General features: G+C 39.6%; 1 protein-coding gene across 3 annotated transcripts in view; it reads right to left on the reverse strand.

Annotated features, from left to right (window-relative positions):
• The window catches only part of RIMS1 (regulating synaptic membrane exocytosis 1), a 484,827-nt gene that overhangs the window by 258,770 nt on the left and 211,608 nt on the right, over positions 1 to 14,449 (reverse strand). For all 3 annotated transcript variants that reach the window (XM_026654647.1, XM_026654643.1, XM_026654646.1), the window contains one exon: positions 6,231 to 7,102. In XM_026654647.1, coding sequence (XP_026510432.1) covers positions 6,231 to 7,102 — 872 coding nt within the window. The remainder of the gene's footprint in view (positions 1 to 6,230; positions 7,103 to 14,449) is intronic.

Raw genomic sequence — 14,449 nt, forward strand, 5'->3', positions numbered from 1 at the left:
GAATCCTGAGAACTGCAAGTGGGCACCTATACAATGAATCAAATGCAACAATCAGAATAAACAACCAAATCTCAGATACCTGCCCAGCCCACTATTGGAACTTCACAACAACAATGATAAATAATAATAACACCTGATCACATCGTCCTATTTGTCAATAATGTAGGACAGCAATATTAAATCAAGAGATATACATTAGATATATATCAAATGCAAACTTGTTTTATTCACTGAGTGACAAATTGTAGTTATCAATGACCATTTACCAAATCTGAATATTGAATACTTACAGTCCTCTATTAAGGGGGAATCAGGTAGAGATCTTTGCAGTTTGGGAGGTAGTGGAGGGAAAGAGCTAAGCAACACTATGGCTCTGGCTCTGGGGCTAGGGAAGGAAAAGGGTGCCACTGACCATTTTGACTAGCCAAAAATAATTTTCAGAATTAGATTTGCATGATGACTGAAAAAATCTCTGGATTTACATGCAAACAGATTGCAAGGTAGTGAACTATTCAGTCCTTTGATACAACAGATTAACAGTGATAAGTAAAATCTTAATTTTAATCTCACACTTTTAAATGCTGAAAAAACATGCCATAGTAAAGTGATCATCGTCAAAAACTTGGTTTAATTTTAGATAAATAGGTTAGATAAATAGGTTACTAAAGTGTTTGCTATATTCTCTATGCTTATTAAAGAGAACCCCTAGGACAGAAGTGGCCAACCTGTGGCTACGGAGCCACATGAAGCTCTTCAGAAGTGAATATGCGGCTCCTTGTATAGGCACCGACTCTGGGGCTGAAGCTACAGGCACCAACATTCCAATGTGCAGGGGGGTGCTCACTGCTCAACCCCTGGCTCTGCCAGGAGCCCTGTCCCCACTCTACACCTTCCCATGCCCTCCCCTGAGCCTGCCATGACCTTGCTCCTCCCTCTCCTCCCCCCCCCCCCGAGAGCCTCCTGCACACCACAAAACAGCTGATCAGGAGGTGCGGGGGAAGGAGGGGGAGGCGCTGATCAGCAGGGCTGCCAGTGGGCAGGAGGCGCTGGGAGTGGAGGAGGGGGAGCTGATGTGGGGCTGCTGACGTATTACTGTGGCTCTTTGGCAATGTACATTGGTAAATTCCGGCTCCTTCTCAGGCTCAGGTTGGTCACCCCTGTCCTAGGAGGTACTACAGATACTGAGGTAACCATGGGCCAAATCCTCTAGTGCTGATAACTGGCACAGCTTCACTGATCACACTGATTCACTTCAGACCAGAGAGAATTTGGCTCCATGTATATTTTTCTAAGGTACTTGCTAAGATTTTAAAGGTGATCACACTGTTATTTATTCTTAATACCACGGATCTAGTCTACAAAAAAGATCAAAATAAAAAATCACATTAATTTTATTAAATTACCAAAATGTAGAACACTAAATCCAGTGCCCCACAGAAACTGGACTGAACAATGGCAGTCCTCCTCACAAGGAAGGGTTCTAGTGGCCTGTGAATGCCAAGGTGTTACGTAGTGGTTAGACCAGTCTTTTGGCCCTGCTACAACAATCCAGCACTGCCTAGGAAAGCCAACCAATTCTATTCTATTCTCCTTCTGATACTGCATCCCATCATGGTGGTATCTGGATCAGAGAATACTAGTATAGGAATTATATTTGTTAAATGTTCCCAATGCTACACAGTTTGGTGTTAATCCCAAATGTAACAATGGATACACTGTCATAGCAATATAGGGTTTGAAAAGCTAGAGGGCCTGTTAGTTATGCTTCAGACATTTTTAACCTTTGCAAATAAACTGGCCTTGAAGTGCCAAAACTGCTAAGGGCCCTGCCTAAGGAATCACCGTAAGGTACATCCAAAGAATTTGCTTGCAAATTTGTTAAGACAACAGCAAAACTAGCAATATACATTTATCGCTGATGTTTAAGTGAAAGAGTTTAATTGCTTGGTTTAAGCATCACTTCAGCAATCCAGCTTTGAGGGAATTGATTTAACAAACATATTCTATGGAACAGAAACTAATACTCAAGAGTGTGTGTGTGCGTGTGCGTGTGTGTGTGCGCTCGCGTGCATGTACATACACATACTTTAAAATCTCATACTGCACAAATAACTAAAGATTCCCTCTCTGGAAGATTCAGTGTTAAAGACAAGCTAAAATCAATGACCAAAAGACCCCCTATTTTTGAGAATACTTGTATCTAGATCTACATCTTTCTACATCTGTCTGGCACTTCTCTTTATAATTTATAAGTGATGGACCCAAAATTTGGATCTGGAACTTGGGGGAAGTTTGATCCTGATGCAAAGTTTGCAGCTTAAACCCATTTTTATTTTTTTTATTTTTTTTCATGATGAATTATTTTTTAAATAAGCAAAAGGGGCCTAACTTTTTTTTGCCTCTTCACTTTTATTTATAAAGTAATATGACACATTTTTCAATTTTTAGAAGTAGAATCTTTGAACATGGACAAACATCAGATTAAATATGGTGAATAGGCACATATAATAATCCAATAATACAAATGAGGTTTTGGTGGATGCATCAAGTGTAACACACACTTCATAAAGTTCAATGAACAAGCAAAAGTATTCTTCAGCTTTTGCTGGAATTGTCCTTGGCCTCTTCATTTTCTCCTTCTGCACCCTGCTTGTAGAGGCTCTTCTCCACAAGCACAGCTTTAACAACCATTCCTATGCTGATGAGTCACAAATCTGCCTCTCTCTTTACTGACAAGCTTTCTCCTCCTTCATCCAATGTAGTATCTCTCTTTCTGACATCTTTTATAGATGTCCAGTCATTATCTTAAACACAGCATAGCCAAAACTGAGCTCTTGATCTGCCCCCGAAGCTCTCCTCTATCCTTCCTTTCTCTGTCCCTGTGGACAACACCACCATCCTTCAAGTCACATAGGCCACGAACCCTGTGTCCATCTTTGACTCAGCCCTATCACCGGAGTCATATATTCAGACCATTGCTAAGTCTTGCTGCTTTTTCTTACACATCTCTATAAGCTGGATTTTCTTCTCTGTCTACACAATAAAAGCTCTTCTCCAAGCCACCATCATTTCATGCCTTAACTATGGCAACCTCCTCTTTACAGGACTTAACTACTACACCTTTGCTCTCCTAAAATATGTTCAGAATGCTGCTGTTAAAATCAGCTTCTTGGTTCATCATTCTGATCACATCATCTCCTCTTTGGGTCCCTCACTGCCTCCCCCTTCACCTCTGCATCAAATATAAGCTCTTTTAAGGCCCCTACTCTACCAGGCTGATCTAGTAAGCTATTGTGAGTTGACACTTGCCTCACTCTGGTAGAATTCCCAGCCTTTACCACCTACTTGTCAGCGTCTACCTTAAACACCTCCATGCTTTCTCTGACCTTGCCATTTATGCATAGAAAAAATCTCCCTGATAAAATCCAAACAGCTACTTTCTCATCCTCCTTCAAATCCCTCTCGAAGACTCACTTCTGCTATGATGCCTAAAAACCCTATCTTGCTGATCATAAAAAGCCAGGTGAAAAGTTGTGACTATTCACACTTCTTTCATTTTTTCCCTTTCCCTACTCCCTTCCTCTCTAATCCTGCCCCCACTTAAAAAAATACAATAAAGTATAAGTTTTTAACAAATTCATTAAATTGACAGATTAATTTGCTTGTATTTTCTATTCCCATCTCTAACAATCTGTTTAAATGACTTGAGTCAATACTTGCATGTGATGTGAGTCACTTGATTGACTGTAGATTTCTATAGGTGAAGCCATTTTGTATTTTAATCATGGCTCTTATCACCATTCTGAAAAGCCATAAATTACATGTCAGTTAACATTAAAGTTTCTCCAGTTTTGAGGCAATTCAATCATCACACCACCTTATTCCAGGACTTCCCCTACTGAAGACCTACATAATTTTGCCTTACTGAATATGTTACAATGCTTGTGAGACAAGGTGGGTGAGGTAATATCTTTTATTGGACCAACTTCTGTTGGTGAAAGAGACAACCTTTCGAGCTATGCAGAGCTTTTCCTCAAGTCTGGGAAGTGTACTCCGAGCATCACAGCCAATCAGATGGCTTAGAATAAGGGTATGTCTACACTGGAAACTTCAAAGTGCTGCTGCGGGAATGCTCTCGTGGCAGCGCTTTGAAGTGTGAGTGTGGTCGCGCGCGAGCGCTGGGAGAGAGCTCTCCCAACGCCCCTGGTAATCCACCTCCACGAGGGGATTAGCTCCAAGCGCTCGGAGCCTGTCTACACTAGTGCTTTAAAGCGCTCAGACTTGCTGTGCTCGGGGGGGTGATTTTTCACACCCCTGAGCCAGCAAGTTAGAGTGCTATAAAAGGTAAGTGTAGACGAGCCCTAAGTTTAGCACATATTTTAAGGTACCATTCAAGAATATATGCTAAACTAGCTGCTTGACCCTTTTTTAGCTGTGATACTCTGAGTACCTTTCCCAGATTTGAGGAAGAGATCTGTGTAGCTCAAAAGCTTGTATCTCACCAACAGAAGTTGGTCCAATAAAATATATTACCTCACCCACCTTGTCTCTCTAATATCCTGGGACCGACACGGCTACAACAACATTACAATGCTTGTCCTATTTTTCCAGAAGTTATAAAATTTTATGCATAATTACAAGTTTAAAATTTTTTCCTGTATATAATACTTTACATCAGGGGTCGGAAACCTCTGGCACGCGGCTGTGCTGGCCGCAGCTTCCCGCCGCCCCCATTGGCCTGGGACGGCGAACCGCGGCCACTGGGAGCCGTGATCGGCCGAACCTGCCAACGCGGCAGGTAAACATACTGGCCCGGTCCGCCAGGGTGCTTACCCTGGCGAGCCGTGTGCCAGAGGTTGCCGACCCCTGCTTTACATAATCCTTCTTTCTTTACTTAATGTGGGAAAAAAGGTAACTAAAACCACATATTCCCAAAGATATAGCTTCTAAACATATATACCATGATAAAATTAACCTGTAGATTTTCTTTAACTCCTGTCTGAGACTGAGACATTGGGGAAAATATGATCTATAACTGATTAAAAAGGCAAATGGCAAGTATTTAATACAGAAAAACAAATGGCATTATGAAAGGTGAAGGATGGAGGGGTGTCCTGTTTTATCTCCATAAAATGAGCATGTGAGGGATATCAGAAGGAAAAGCATGTCAGGTAAACACACACAAACAGATGTAGAGATTAACACATTGGAATCAAGCATGTGTTCAGGAAACAAAGTCAAGACATAAAAGTCAATGCAGACAACCCATTGACATTGTGACTGTAAAACACCCACAGGCAACTTCAAAATGACAAAAACAAATAATTAAGCAGTTTAAAAAGCCAAATACTACCTCTAGAGGTCCTCACAGAGTCCCATTATTGCAATTTAAAGACAAGTTGTGGTAACAATGAGATAGAGTCAGCATTTTGTCACAGCCTTTTCCGATTATTCCTACTACTACTAGTTCACCATTCATGTATTTCTACTCGTGTTAATTTTTTAATCAAGCAGAAACACTTTATTAAAAAGCACAAAATGTACTGCTCATTAGTGCTCAGTGTTACCATAAATTGATAAAGGAAAATTGAAATGACAGGATGAAAACATTTTTTGTTTAGTTCTGGAGCATATTCACTAAAGAGACAAAATTTGGCAAACCCCTTATTTCGCCCCCAAATAATATGTCCACCCATAAATATTTTATCACTCTTGACAGTGTATTATGGCAGATTCTTGATATTTTATTAAAGTTAATAGAATTTTGTTCATTCTTATTCTGAGATTAACCAAGATGTTTTGTGAAGATCTCACATTTTATTATGATGAGTTCTGAATGTTTGTGGAACTAATTTTTCATGCCATTTATTCCATTCACTGAAAACCATTTCACATTTTGAAAAATAAGATGAAGTGGTAAGTAAAGGGGAACAGAAACCGCAGAGAAGAGTATAAACCAAAAGCCCTCAGCTTGTAATTGTTACATGAAAGAGGAGAGGGAAAGAGGGAGAAAAATCACTAGCTGATGTTAACTTTGGACTATCTCAATTCAGAATGCAAAAGAAAAAAAGTTATACACCCAGTTCAATGGGTATATTCAACCTCTCCCAGGTGAAAATGCTATGGAAAAAAAAGTAAGGGGGAAACTAGAGAAAGATGAAGGTGACAGCAGAATATGTACAAAATGTTTTTCACACACAACATATGTATAATATATGTAAAGCTCTTACCTTTTTCACTAACACTTTCACTTTCTATTTCCACATCTTCACAGCTAGTATATTCTGGTGTTGATGCCCCTTCTTCTTCTGAGCTACTGACCGACATCTGCCTTTTCTTTCCACCTCTTTTTGATCTATGAGGCTTTGGAGGGGATGGCCGCACTGATTCTGATTGATCAGAACTAAGGGAATCATTCCTTAGCATGGTCTCCATTTTCTCCCGCTTTGCTTTTCGCATGAGAATAGCAGAGCTAGGATCAAGGCGACTTTGTTTTTTAAAGGAATCATGGTTCTTGGATTCTAGGTGTTCTGTAGGAACTGGACTATGTCTGGGAGTTGGTGGACTATGATTAGCTAATTGTTTAGAAACAGAAATTCTTACATCACCTGGTCTTTCTATAGAGTATGATCTCTGAGTTTCCATAAGAGATTTTCTGTCCTGAGTTCCCTGTAACTGTGAGCGTTTTCCTAATTTATTCTCAGGTACCTCTGCTTCCTCCACTTCTGTATGTGCCAAAGCTACATCACTGTGTCTTCTTTCATGCCGTGCTTTAGAAAATTTTACTTGCATACGCATCTGTTGTTCCTCAGGATGTGGCTTCACAGGATACCTTGCCAGATTTGGGTCACTCCTATACCGAGTGTGATACTCATCTTCTTTCCTTTGTTTTTCCTCATCAGCTACCTTGCCTTCCTCGGGTTTTTCTGGCAAGTCTGGGTAGTCCTGTGACCTTCCTTTCTCCAGCCTTCTACTTTCATGCCTTTCTTTACGTTCCCTGTCGTCTGCTTGTCCTTGTTGAAGTGAAGACTTTGGCACACGTTTACGCTCACTTTTTAGACCTACTTTTCCATTTTGTTCTGAAATCAATGCTGTCTTCTTCCTACCATGGAAAGAAGTAAAACAATGTGACAAATCTAACAATAAAAAAAGCAAACAGTGGAGCCAAAGGGTACTTGGTCTGTCTAAACTGTAGTTTAGAAAAAGTTAAGTACACTGTGGAAAAGACATAGAAAGATATTTCACCTACTAACAACTTGTCTTTTCAACATTGTTTTCTTCCCTTTCCAAGAGGAAATTATTCCCAGAGTGAATACTATAAAGTTTTACATTCTATAACCTATAACTGATGCATAAACTCATAAAGAATGTTAATATAACATGGCTGAACAAACAAAGCAATAATTTACAAAAAAAATAAAAACCATTTACAAAAAAAATAAAATAATGTATCATTGCTGGAATTGCAGCAGTATAATAGAGTGATGGCATATTTTTCTTACCCATTTTTTAAGTCAGCAGCTGTGGGGGATGGTCTGGCATGACCACCTATCCACATCCCATTTCAAGCACATCAGCATTATATATGTAAACACCATGAAATGGGAGATCTTTCATATATGCAGTGACATAAAGAGAATCAATATGCATATGTGAAAAAGTACAACAGAAGGAGTCTATCCAGAGACAATATTTGATCTATCTTGCTTTATTTTACTTAACCCTAAAGAAAACAAGTACCCATTTCACATAAATCTACAGATTAAGAAAATCAAAATAGGCCTTTTGGATTAGTGGAATTTCCATTTTTGGAAATGGGAAAGTACAACACATTTTAATGCATTACTTTATATAGCCCGAATGTACAATGAAACTACCTGAAAATTATGCTTTTTTATTTCAGGATATTTCAGTCCTAGTCCTTCTTCACTTGGCAAACAGGAGTTGGATTTCTGATTCAAACGTATTTCTTCTCTGATCTCCCAATCTTTGTCCGCAATCATAATGGATTTACCATTTTTTATTGTACCCTATATAAATCCAGGATGCATACTTTGGAAAACATTTTGGAAAGTCTGTGTCTGAAAAGTCTATGGCTAGGTCTACACTACCCGCCTGAATCGGCGGGTAGAAATCGATCTCTCGGGGATCGAATTATCGCGTCTCGTCGGGACGCAACAATCGATCCCCGAATCAACGCTCTTACTCCACCAGCGGAGGTGGGAGTAAGCGCCGTCGACTGGGAGCCGCGGAGGTCGGGGGTAAGTCGGCTCCGATACGTCCTCACAGCGGGGTAAGTCGGCTCCGATACGTCGAATTCAGCTATTCGCGTAGCTGAATTTGCGTATCTTAAATTGACCCCCCGCTGTAGTGAAGACCTGCCCTATGTGAATACCCAAAAATTCTGTCCTGGGACCACCATCTCAAGAAGAGGAAAGAACTAGTACAACACTGTGGCAAATGGCCGACACTACTATGGGGGTCCCATGCTTTCCCTTCATGTGATGGGTCAGGACGCCACCTCTTTCCCCTATTCTTGGGCTTCCTGCCCTCTCTCCCCTTGGGCAGTGTTTCTCTTGGTCCTCTGTGCCTGGGGAGTCCCTCTGCTCTGCTTGAGCAGGGTTTCCCTTCCCCTGGTACTCTGATCCTCTGGTCAACAACAGTACTCCTCCAAACTACAGTCAGTTCTCCTGCCATCTGACTGAAGCAGGGGGTTTTATTAAGTTTCTGGTGGGGCCTTAATTGGCTCCAGGTGCTCTAATTAACCTGTAGTAACCTCTCCTCAGTCCACAGGGAATAAGGCTCTGATCATCCTGGGGCTTATATACCTCAAATCTATCACTCTCCTGCTGCCCTCTGTCCCTGCTGTATCACAAGACATAGCATGCTTGAAGGGAATGATGATCAGAATGATTTATGATATATTATACATATGGCACTAAAAATATTCATGATGCTTTATAGGTATATAATAAAAGAGAATATAAACTCTACAAGACAGGTACCCACGTGTCTCATTCCACAATCCTTACTTGCATCTAGTAACACTTACTGACAAATAGTCCCACTGACTTCTTCCAAGTTTCAATAGGATAACTCAGACACAAAAACTGGAAGAAAGGCAACATTTTAAAATGTCATAACCTTTAGCAATTTAGTCCTATTATATTCCCATCTGCCCCCTTGCTTTCTATGTATTTTTCTCTTATTAGAAAGTGTAAATTATATATAACCATATGATTCATATCTTTACTAACTTCTCCCCTTTTTCCTTCCTCTAAATCTACTATGTTCACCAACTGCTTTACAGTCCAATTATATATTATCTTCAACACCCACTTCCTGACACTAACTCCAACATAATCCTCTCATCTTCCCTCACTGCTTGCCATATGATAATTCTCTCTCCCCTTAGCAGATAAACAGGTCTTAGAATGTTGGTTCAGCAGACATCAGAAAAGAAACTACTGTTCCCACTGTCCCCCTCCCCCTCCATCTTAAATCTTGATGGGGAAGGGTGGGAGCAGGGAACAGGCACAGCTAGGAGGTGATACTGGGGCTTCTCCCCTAAATGGCTGAGTGGATACCCTTGCAAGGACTAGTGGCCTAGACTGCTACAACTCTATAGTCCTCTTCAGAGACTTCAAGGCCCACTTTCACACCCCAGCTCCACCCCACTGTTGCTACTGTCTCTCTATGCATGTGTATTGAGATAACATCTCCAGCTATTGGGTCTTCCAAAAAACATAAAAAGCTGGTATGACTAGACAGCACAAGCCTTCTTGGAAGCAGAGATATTTGAAGTAAAAAAACAGAATTGCTGTCAGCTCCAAGGAGCATTTATTAATTGGATCAATGTTTAAAAGCATGTAAGAATAGATCTGCTATGATAATTTGGATCTGGATGGCCTACTCCAGTTGTGAGCTCTGTTGGTAGAAAGTGGGTGAAGTTCATAAAACATTACAATAACCTGTAACGATTAATGCTGATAGAAACAGGTACAAAAGGGAGACTGAAAGACTGGATTAGTTCAAACAAAAAGGGCTACAAATGTAACAAGGACTGTGATAAGGTTGTGATGAACAGAGAAGTAAAGAATGAAACTGGAAATTAATGGACCAAAAGTGGTATGTCAGAAATTAGATCTAACTGGTGGACACAATAACGAAGGGATGGCCTACTCCCTCCATCACCCCCTTTTTGGGGCCCCTAAAAAGAGACCCTGGGGACCAAAAGGGCAGAACAGACCCCTGGAGAAAGGTTGACAGGCCTCTGCCTTGCTCCAAAGACTATCATTCTTTGGTAAGCCTTGATCATCAGGACATTTAGACCAGTGAACTGATGAGGATACCTGACCATCAGCACTGGACCAACAATGAACTGTATACACACAAAACGCCATTCTGTCATTCCCACTATCTTCCTCCTGTCTTATCACTTTCTCTCTCAACCTTGAGACCAACAATACAGAATGACACCAGCAAAATGACATGAGACTACCCACTACCCATCCCGATCTGCCCAATCTGACAAAAATCAGTGAAGAAGAGGGACCTGACCAGATGAGTGAGACAACATCCTGGACTAGGAAGGCAAGCCAATATCCAGAGCAACTGCTATTATGGCTGGTGAACTGCCAGCCCAGAGCATCCATCTGTGACTGACCACCTTGTATCGTAAGAACTTAAACAAAAAGCCTGTATACCTCCACCTGTACTCTCCTATCTCTTCTCCTTTCTCTTTTGTGTCTGTTCATTTTGTCAAAAGCAGGAAAAGTAATCACCATCCATAGAGGTCAACTCATACTTAAACAACAGAACTAACCTTTTTTCCCCATTAAGAAGAATTACTTGATGAAATAAGAGACTCTAACCAATATCCTCCCTTTGAAAAAGGGATGCTGCTAAGTTTTGATTAAGTTTGTTTTGCATAACCACTGAATTTCAATTTCAAAATGCTTTATGCTTTGTTTTCAATTCTTTTTCATTCCTTTTTCATTTGTGTATCCTCATCAATACATTTCCAAACACTGGCATAAATTTTCTAGTGTATTTGCCATGGGACTAAGGAGGTCAACATCTCTGTATTCAAAATCCCAAACCCCGCTTAACTGTTTAATGTTATACAGTGAGTAACAATATCATATTAACAACTTTTACTTTCTGGGCCCTTTTATTCCATCAAAATTAACACATATATGGTATCCCTGGGTGGGCCTCACATATCCCCTTCTCCCTCCCCCCCCAAATTGTGGACTTGTCATCTACCTCTCCAAACCAAAAATTGTAGGAACACATTTTTCCTGGTCTACACTGTGTAATTGGCATCAAAAGGATTAATAATATCAAAATCTGGATACTTCTATTGTATGCTGCTGCTATTATCTACGTAATATAAAATTTATTTAAAAATCCTTGAATATGTTAAGCTTGCAAAACAAAGATAGCTTTCTTGTTTTAAAAAAAGGGAAACTTTAATCATTCTATTTTAAACTTATTAGTTTGTTTAACCTTTCAACAAATACATTGTTCTGATTTTGCTTTTTGTTTACTTAGTGGTTTGTCGTTTCTGTGATTAGTAATAACTGATTGTTTAATGTAAAGGCTTTGTAAAAAAAGCAAAATTAAAAATGAAGTGTTTTGAACCATTCCAGGTTAAGTTACCTAAACAGACTAAAACATTGTGGTTTACCACCTTGTTAACAAAATGCCAGTTTAAAGGCTGCTTCTGCCTGAACTGTGAATTGAGTGTCAAACCACCTGAACTAAGGGCTGTTGCAGCACCAAATTTTTTAATTGTTTTATTTTTGGTAATGTGTTATTTGCATTTTTGTGTTGATTTTTTTTGTGTTTTTGTTTTGGGAAAGAGCACAGTACTAGTGTTGCAGGTTAGATTCCTGTCAAGAGCTAAATTGCCACCATGGCCATATTGTTTTCACAAAAAGTGGTGAAACAGGTGGGCAAGATTTGCAATGAACTAACAATTCCTGTGAAATGTTACCATCTTTGTATGTTACAATGTTACAAATGGCTCATAAAAGAAAAAGTGGTTCCAGGAACACTAGCTTCCTGCTTCTTTTTATCAAAAAGTAATAAACTTGGCTAAAAATTCTATAAATTCTAAAAACAGTAAGCAAGGATAAATACTTGTGCATAGAATTGTCATAGTTGGTATAAATGTGCAACTTAAAATGTGTAAGCAGGAAAAAAAAGTGAGGAGTTTTCCCCCCCTCACCTTTACTCATTCTGGGCTTACAGCCAAAAAAGTGATAAGAGCTGGTTTCTAAACATCTTAGGAACATAATAATAACTGCAGTTTGGCATTTGGTTTATCTATAAATGAAGTGATTTGTAAGGTCTTAGCTTTGTTAACATCTGGAAGGACTAACTGTAATTTTTGCGACACCTAACTAAATAAGATATGTGAATCTTTATCTGGGACAGAGAATTTGCAAACCTTAAAATAATAGCTCGGTGCATCTTTTTTGTTCTATATGCTTAAACTTAAATAAGTGTTTTGTTTTCTAAATGTCATTTATGAACCAACCCAATACTAAGTGCATTTGGCCCTTAGGAGAGGGGTGTTGTGCAGAAGCCTAAATTCTAAGTTGTCCAAGAGAACAGAAAGTCCAACTCAGCCAATTACACAAATGTTGCTTATGAAAGTCAGCAAAAGTTGAAGATAATAAACTGCTACAAACTGAATGGTTTAGGTTAAAAACTATGATGAGGAGTCTTCAAGGCTCCTGGTAAAGTCAAGGGTTTAATATGACAATGAGCTAAAAGATTCTAGAAATGGGGGGAAATGTTTATAGTTGAAATCACCAAAATGTGTTTTGATCAGTTAATGTTGATAGCTGAGGCTTCGACCCCTTCTTGGTCATTATTTATCTGAGGGTCACTGAATGGGAGCAGGGGGGCACAGGGACTGGAAGGAACAAGTTTACTAGCATGGCTGCCACCCTCCCCCACCCCTCGCCATCTCACCTGGGATCCACTTTGACTCCCTTTGACTTTTGTTGTCTTGATCCTGAGAGATATCATGAAAAGACTCAGATGACATCACCACCTCCAACACTTTTAGCTAATCCTGAACGACACCTGGGATGTGAGACTTGGGTTTCTGCCATTCATCCCCTTCCTCATGTGTCATGTTCCTTCCCCACCCTATTTCTTTTCTTTCTTAACTCTCTCCTGTTGCCTTTTCTCTAATAAGAGTCAGACTTAACTGGCCAAGACAACTCCATCTTTTGTAATACTGCTGAGAGCCTGTGACAAGAGTGACAGTTAAAAGCAATGCATTGAACAACCCGATATTGGTACAAGTTTGCCAGGTCTCAGAGTGCCTGATAAGATCATGTGCTAGATCCATGTTTTTCCAGCAATGAGATTGCAAGTGAGAGTCAGCACCAAACACAGAAGCTAACATTTCTCTTTGCTATTCATTTTCTTTCCCCTTTTGTGTGTGTGTTTGGTTTTGTCTTAAATGAAACTGGACAGGACTTCAACAAGAGCTCCAGACTGTCTCAACTAATCCTTTTTCTGTTTCCCAAAAAGGACAGTTTTTACCACCTCTAATAACAACACAAAAACTGTCAAACAAGGGGTTTCCTAATAAAATCTTTCTGCAGTTAAAGGGTAAGGATATAAGAGATATTGTTAACATGAAAGCTTTACTTAATATTTTAGATTTAAAATGCTCAAGTCCTTCCTTTTTTGTATCTTTAATAAAGAGTTTAAAAGATTTTAAATGATCCTTGTTATAGTAGGAATAAGACTGTAGGAATTAACTATTAATGCTGTAACAGTAAACAAGGTTTTCATTAACATCTTGTTCTTTGTTATGTCTGAGACACCCTTTTTCAGCACAACAAACCTTTAAACTTCGTAACACGGTTTCCTACTACTCTATTATAGTGCACCTCCCCATAGCTATATCCACACTGGAATAAGATTTTTTTTATCTGAGCATATCATTTAGTGTAGATACAGAGTACATTGTCTAGCTATAACTATAATTCCAATGTAATTGTTGATTATTAAATGTTGATTGTCTATCCCAAAAGACACACATAAATAGATTCATAGATTCTAGGACTGGAAGGGACCTTGAGAGGTCATCGAGTCCATGACCTCATGGCAGGACAAATACTGTCTAGACCATCCCTGACAGACATTTATCTAACCTACTCTTAAATATCTCCAGAGATGGAGATTCCACAACCTCCCTAGGCAATTTATTCCAGTGTTTGACCACCCTGACAGTTAGGAACTTTTTCCTAATGTCCAACCTAGACCTCCCTTGCTGCAGTTTAAGCCCATTGCTTCTTGTTCTATCCTTAGAGGCTAAGGTGAACAAGTTTTCTCCCTCCTCCTTATGACACCCTTTTAGATACCTGAAAACTGCTATCATGTCCCCTCTCAGTCTTCTCTTTTCCAAACTAAACAA

This window comes from Terrapene carolina, unplaced genomic scaffold (assembly GCF_002925995.2).
Source record: "Terrapene carolina triunguis isolate 2854851 unplaced genomic scaffold, T_m_triunguis-2.0 Scaffold42, whole genome shotgun sequence".
Taxonomy (NCBI): domain Eukaryota; kingdom Metazoa; phylum Chordata; order Testudines; family Emydidae; genus Terrapene; species Terrapene triunguis.